Source organism: Macrobrachium rosenbergii, chromosome 52 (assembly GCF_040412425.1).
Source record: "Macrobrachium rosenbergii isolate ZJJX-2024 chromosome 52, ASM4041242v1, whole genome shotgun sequence".
NCBI classification, from domain to species: domain Eukaryota; kingdom Metazoa; phylum Arthropoda; class Malacostraca; order Decapoda; family Palaemonidae; genus Macrobrachium; species Macrobrachium rosenbergii.
This window is the reverse complement of record NC_089792.1, coordinates 910,145-917,644: the sequence shown is the minus strand read 5'-3', so window position 1 is coordinate 917,644 and position 7,500 is coordinate 910,145. Positions and strand designations below refer to the sequence as shown.

General features: G+C 36.1%; 1 protein-coding gene across 1 annotated transcript in view; it reads right to left on the bottom strand.

Annotated features, from left to right (window-relative positions):
• LOC136833987 (uromodulin-like) overlaps nucleotides 1-7,028 on the bottom strand; it is a 12,390-nt gene extending 5,362 nt beyond the window's left edge. The window contains exons 1-2 of the mRNA XM_067096260.1: nucleotides 6,704-7,028; nucleotides 966-1,010 (exon numbers count right to left, since the gene is read on the bottom strand). Coding sequence (XP_066952361.1) covers nucleotides 966-1,010; nucleotides 6,704-6,857 — 199 coding nt within the window. The 5' untranslated portion in view covers nucleotides 6,858-7,028. The remainder of the gene's footprint in view (nucleotides 1-965; nucleotides 1,011-6,703) is intronic.
• Nucleotides 7,029-7,500: the final 472 nt, after the last annotated feature.

The window sequence follows — 7,500 nt, the reverse complement described above, 5'->3', positions numbered from 1 at the left end:
TGCTAGAGGTAGATTAATGTCCACTGTTGTGACAGCGTCAATAATATTTTATCACTCTCAAATTTCGAGCGAATGGAATTTATGGCTACTGAATTCTGATGTCAAATCCTTCTTGGTCTGTGTCATATTACATCTATTTATCAGTGAGGAGGATTATTTTTCTCAAGGATTTTGCCAGAGGTAGATTAATGTCCACTGCTGTGACAGCGTCAATAATATTTTATCACTCTCAAATTACGAGCGAATAGAATTTATGACTTTGAATACCTTCACGGTCTGTCATATTACAAGCATCGATCAGTTAGGCACACGGAGGAATATTTCAATCCACTTCTTCCATTGTGTTCTTATTATTCGCGTCATTTTTCAGTAACCGAAGCAAAGGACACTGGTCAGTCCTCACGCTTCATATATTGAATTACTTTCGCAGGTAAAACGGCAAACTCTTCTTAAAAATCCGTTACAAAATCATTGTTGGAAAGAAAAATAGAAGTTCTGATTCTCATTTTTCGACGTCAGGGTAAATTTAGATGTCTTATAAAAGTATCTTTTCAGTCGAGAAGCATCCAAGGGTTTTTAAAATATAATAAATGAAATTAAAAATGCTTTGACCCAGGATGGCGCTTATGTTTCTCGAAAATAGCCTCATATGTTTCATTGTTTATAGGAATAGAAAGATGAAACTTCAAGCATAAGAAAGAAAGGAAGATTTTATAACTCTGCATCCGTAATATTGTTGCGATACCAGCGCAGACAAAAATTTCATTTAAAACCGAATAACTGTTAATAGACTTTTAACATGATAATTTTGTTTTGCTCGGGAAAATAAAAGAAGAATAAATTAGATTCAAGCACTGTAATGAGCTCTGTTAAGAATTTCCTCTGCAATAAAAAATGATTGATAAATATCTGATGAACAGGGAATATCTCAAAAATGTAATAGAAAAAGGTAATGATTAACTTACTGTCAATTATCTCCCTCACTTCCTGTATGAGTTCCGTCTTCATTTCTGGAAAAGAAACAAATTGTCTTTAATGACGATAAAGAAAAAATAAAAAATATCAATAGAAACAAGTGAGAAATGCGCCGCGGTTTCTTCTCGAGTTTGATGTAAATAAATCAAGGCCACCGAAAATAGATCTACCTTTCGGTGGTCCCGGTATAATAGTATAAGCCGCCCGATGGTGGTCTGTCCTACATCGTTGCCAGAAGCACGACTGTGGCTAATTTTAACCTTAAATACAATAAAAACTACTGAGTCTAGAGGGCTGTAATTTGGCTTGTTTGATGATTGGAGGGTGGATGATGAACATACCAATTTGCAGCCCTGTAGCCTCAGTAGTTTTTAAGATCTAAGGGTGGAGAGAAAACTAATAAGGTTTAACTTTGATATTAAGTGAATTGTTTTCCAGCTCAAAATGAAGCCAAAGACTTCCATCACCTTGAAATTGCCTATCAACAGCGACTGAAAATCTATCAGTTCTGTAAATAGTCTATTAATTATATGAAGTCCATTAATATAGGCCTTTTATTTATTTATTTATTTTTTGCTGGGACCAAAGTTCTTCAGAATATCTAGGGGCCATTTCATGCTCTTAATCAGCACAGAGAAATTGACATCTATGAATCAAGCCCTGTTTCTCATGTGTTTATCATTTTCAAGACAATTATGTCAAATACACTTAACAAGTCTTCATTTGCAATTTTTTAGTTGTCTGTAAAAGCAAACTATCATAGAGATGGCTATTTGTCTGTCCGTCCGCACTTTTTCTGTCCGCCCTCAGATCTTAAAAACTACTGAGGCTAGAGGGCTGCAAATTGATTTGTTGATCATCCACCCACCAATCATCAAACATACCAAATTGCAGTCTTCTAGCCTCAGTAGTTTTTATTTTATTTAAGGTTAAATTTAGCCATGATCGTGCGTCTGGCACCGCTATAGGTGCCACAACACATGCCACCACCGGGCCGTGGGTGAAAGTTTCATGGGCCGCGGCTGAGAGTTTCACAGGCCGTGGCTGAGAGTTTCATACAGTATTATACGCTGTACAAAAAATCGAATGCATCGAAGAAACTCCGGCGTATTTTTTTCACTTGATTTTCTGGTCTCGTGAAAACGTGATAACGAATGAGACAGACTTTCAATATAGTAGACTCCACAGAAATTCACGTAAGAGAAAATCTTTTTTAAAACGCAATATTAATGGCAAGATCCTTCCCCTGGGCCATTATACTCTGTCACATGTACCTAGCCCAATTATGGCTCTTACCACGAAGAAGATGAATAGTTGTCATATGGAATTTAACCTTTCTGGAATCTGAAGCAAATATTCTGTTTTTGTAGTCACTGATAAAATAGAATTTTTTAATTCTATTTTCTGCAATATGAAGCGGATATTCTGGTTTTGTAGGTTTTGGTGAAATAGAATTCACTGTCTTGCATGCAAGGTATTTTATGCTGTACGATTGTAATTAAAATTTCTCAAGTCAAACACTGGACGATGTGAAGTAATGTCTTATAATGAATGATGTGCGCATCTTGTACAAGACACGTCATTATAAATTTTGTCTCATAATTTTCGGGAATATGACCACGGGGAAGTTTTTTTTTAGTTTTCTGTAAAAGAAAACTATTGTGCCGGCTTTGTTTGTCCGTCCGCACTTTTTTCTGTCCGCACTTTTTTCTGTCCTCACTTTTTTCTGTCCGCACTTTTTCTGTCCGCACTTTTTTTGTCCTCGCGTTTTCTATCCACTCTCAGATCTTAAAAACTACTGAGGCTAGAGGGCTGCAAATTGGTATGTTGATCATCCACTCTCCAATCATCAAACATACCAAAGTTTAGCCCTCTAGCTTCAGTAGTTTTTATCTTAATTAAGCTTAAAGTTAGCCACAACCGTGCTTCTGTCAACAATAGAGGAAAGGCCACCACCGAGGGGTGGTTAAAGTTTCATGGGCCGCTGCTCATACAGCATTATACCGGGACCACCGAAAGGTAGATCTTTTTTCGGTGGCCTTGATTATACGCTGTACAGAAAACTCGATTGTGCCGAAGAAATTTCTGTGCATTTTTTGCCTGTTTTTACTTTTTCATTTTTTTAAATGATGCGAGTACTGAAGAAACATGAAGTAAATTCAAATGAGTGACTGAAATATGTAATCTATTCAATTCAGATGAAAAATATAGTCTTTATTTTATGTCAGCCTCGTTAAAAAAAAAAGTAGTAAAGATATAATTTGTTCCCCTTTAGGGGCTAATGACCGGCCGAGACGGGGCGCTTAATTATTTGCTGTAAAAACATTGAGTAAAAGCCTTAATGATCAATTAGAATTTACGAAGAAGCGTTTCGTTAGTTTTGTGGTCAGTTTCCTAAGATGAAAAGGATTACGTGAATACTTTATTTCAAGTTCCCCGTAAGGCGGGGGTGGTGACGTTTGTGCACCTCGCACGGTGTGCGCGCTGTAAGCATGACTTAAGAAAGGTCTTTGAAGCGGCGTCCCTTCGGTCCATAGCTGCAACCCCTCCCATTTCTTTTCCTGTACATCTGATTTTCCATTCTCTCTAAAAATTGTTTCATTGCGCAACTGCAAGGTTTTCCTCCTGTTACACCGTTCAAACCTTTCCACTGTCAGTTTCCGTTTCAGCGCCGAATGAACTCATATGTCCCAGGGCTTGGTCTTTGGCCTAAATTCTATGTTCTATTCGTTATTTCAAAGCGAAGGAGCAAAATATATTTCACGGGAACCTTTCATAAATGCCGTAAAGATTTTACTGTCAAAAATCTAAAATGTAATAGATATTAAGTGAAGACTTTATATCGAAGTGAAGAGAAAATAATTTTTTACAGAACCTTGTCTTTCATGGCGCAAAGATTTTATTGTAAAAATTTTAAAATGAAACAGAAAAATTGAATACCTTACATTAAAGTGGAGGATCAAAATATTTTCTCATGGAACCTTGTCTTACACGGCGTAAAGATTTTCCTGTCAAAATTCTAAAATGAAATGGTTAAACTGAAGACTTCACATCAGAGTGAAAAAGTAAAATATTTCTGATGGAGCGTTTTCATAAACAGCTAAAAGGTTTTGCTGTCAAAATTGCACCAGAAAACTAAAGAAACATCTCTGGGGTAAAATTTACGAGCACAAGCGTTTAGCCAATTCTGTTCCCCAAAAGCGGAAAAAAAAAATCTTTGCGCTATTTGCATAGAGAGAGAGAGAGAGAGAGGAAAGACGGACGAACAAGAATCACGACGAAAGTTAAAAGAATAAGCGAGATAAAACAAGAAATTAATCGAAGTTTCTTCGGCACAATCGAGTTTTCTGTACAGCCGTTACAGCGTATAATCAAGGCAACCGAAAATAGATATATCTTTCGGTGGTCTCGGTATAATTCTGTATGAGCCGCGGTCCATGAAACTTTAACCATGGGCCGCTGGTGGCCTGTTCTATATAGTTGCCAGACGCACGATTATGGCTAACTTTAAACTTAAATAAAATAAAAACTACTGAGGCTAGAGGGCTGCAATTTGGTATGTTTGATGACTGGAGGGTGGATGATCAACATATCAAATTGCAGCCCTCTAGCCTCAGTAGTTTTTAAGATCTGAGGGCGGACAGAATAAAGTGCGGACGGACAGACAAAGCCGGCACAATAGTTTTCTTTTACAGAAAACTAAAAATGAACAGGCTAATTTCCATAAAACAAATTCTCACCAGTAGATCAAAAGAGAGAGAGAGAGAGAGAGAGAGAGAGAGAGAGAGAGAGAGAGAGAGAGAGAGAGAGAGAGCTCGGTTGGAAACGGGTGATGATTTCAGAACCTCGGAAAACCCCATGAAAGAGCTAAACATTATGTAAATTTGAAGGGGGAGGGGGGTTTGAAATAGTTGCTCCTATCATTCAGGTTACGGCTGGAGGTCCCGTGTCGACGTAGAAACAGATTAGCTCTTGGTAGGATTTTTTCTTATTTCTATACGACCGAGGTTGCAACTGGATGGGAAATGATCCTGCGATCTGCATATGTGCCTTGTATGTGGGGGGATGTCTGGTGTCATGAAATGTAATGATTCTCTCTCTCTCTCTCTCTCTCTCTCTCTCTCTCTCTCTCTCTCTCTCTCTCTCTCTCTCTCTCTCTGGGTTCTTCCCAATACCTTTATTTTTGCACTGACTAAAGAAATTCATTTATTTTTGCACTAACTAAAGAAATTTATGCGTAAAATTTGAAAGATAATTTTCTAACCTGCAAATGAATATAATAATTTTATGCAAAGCGATATTGTTTTAAATTATTTGAGTGTGGCAGTTTCTATGAGCAATTTCCCAGTAATATTTCTTAGAGGTTCCTTAAACTATATAAGGGATATGAAGATATGTTTACTTAACGAAAGCTGAATATATGCATATATATAAAGTGATACATGCACACGCACGCGCGCGCGCACACACGCGTATATGTATGTATGTATGTATATAAATTATATATGTATGATATATAGATATTATATAAATATGATTGGCTGTCTTTATTATTATTATATATATATATATATATATATATATATATATATATATATATATATATATATATATATATATATATATATATATTATATGTATATATACATATATATATATATATATATATATATATATATATATATATATATATATATATATATATATATATATATTTATATATATATATATATATATATGTATATATATGTGTGTGTGTGCGTGTGTAAACAAAGTACGAAGTTAATGGCGCAATAAGTGATGAAATGCCTAATGTTTTTAGTGGACATAACGACCTTTCAGTCATATATCTTTCCAGCGTGAATCTCTGTTGTTGATGTTTTTAAGCTTTATGGGAAAAGTTGACAATCTTGTGCTTTAGTCACATAACTGACTCATTTAAAAAACCAATTTCTTTATTTTACTGTATTGCATTTCTTAGAGATTATTATTATTATTATTATTATTATTATTATTATTATTATTATTATTATTATTATTATTATTATTATTATTGTTATTTATCATCAGCAAATGCTTAGGTGGAGCCGTTTATCGTTTTAATTTTTTATTTATTATTACAATTTTTTTTTATCTCTTGCATCTAAATTTTGTGCATTGTCTCTCTCTCTCTCTCTCTCTCTCTCTCTCTCTCTCTCTCTCTCTCTCTCTCTATCTGGCCCTGAGCTGAAATAAATGATGCTATTATTATTATTATTATTATTATTATTATTATTATTATTATTATTATTATTAATCTAGGCCTAACCGGTTATTTTGGCTGGAGGTGGGTGTTGGCTGGGGTACCCCCGCCCCTCCACCCCACCAATTGGATGTGGCCATTATTTATTAGATTTAATTAGGTTATTATAATTATAATTATTATTATTATTATTATTATTATTATTATTATAAGAATGGCAGCATCCGTAGAACTGATTTTATACAATGTCTTCTCAACTCTTCTCATTATTCTATTTTCTCCAAGGCTGATACTTGCTAATATATCAGCCTTGAATAAAAAGAAATATTGAGAACATTTGAGAAGACATTGTGTAAAACCCAGTTCTACGAATACTGCCATTCTTTTGAACAAAACTACTATTATTATTATTATTATTATTATTATTATTATTATTATTATTATTATTATTATTATTATTCAACCCGAAACAAGAACTCAATTTACCTTCAACCTTCGCAAACACCTCAGTCCTCTGGCTCGCGTACTGGTCAGTCAGCGCCTGAATGCGGGCTAAGATATCTGACACGCCGGTTTCCTGCGCCTTGGACCCACAGGCGAAAAGACACAGCACAACCCACAACGACGTCACGTACCCCATGGTACAGTCAACACACTACTCCTACAGATAATAATATCAATAGTAAGAAGAAGAATATCGGCAATGATTCTCTAGCAGTCCAGACACAGACGTTAACTCTGAGCGGGAAAGAAGTTCACTGCGAGATTTATTCCTGGACGATGCGGCGTTTGAGTCAAGAGTGGCCCCACTGTTTCGACGCCATAGTCGGGTCTTTGTCAGTACGGGGCACAGAGAGAGAGAGAGAGAGAGAGAGAGAGAGAGAGAGAGAGGCTCTAGCTAGCTATTGGTCGGACGCTCTTTTATTCAAAGTACCTCGCCGTCAAGTGCCAGCAACAGAAAGTTCATTCATTCGCGACACTCTGAAAGAATGCTGTTTACGAAGGGGCCCCCATTTTCATTTGTTTGATTGGTGGCCGTCTTTGATGCTGTTTTTGTTCGGTGAACTATTTTTAGATTTCTGTAAAGGAAAACTATTAAGCCGGCTCTGTCTGTCCGTCCGCACTTTATTCTGTCCGTACTTTTTCTGTCCGTACTTTTCCTGTCCACACTTTTTTCTGTCCGCACTTTTTCTCTCTGCACTTTTTCTCTCCGCCCTCAGATCTTAAAAACTACTGAGGCTAGAAGGCTGCAAATTGGTATGTTAATAATCCACCCTCCGATC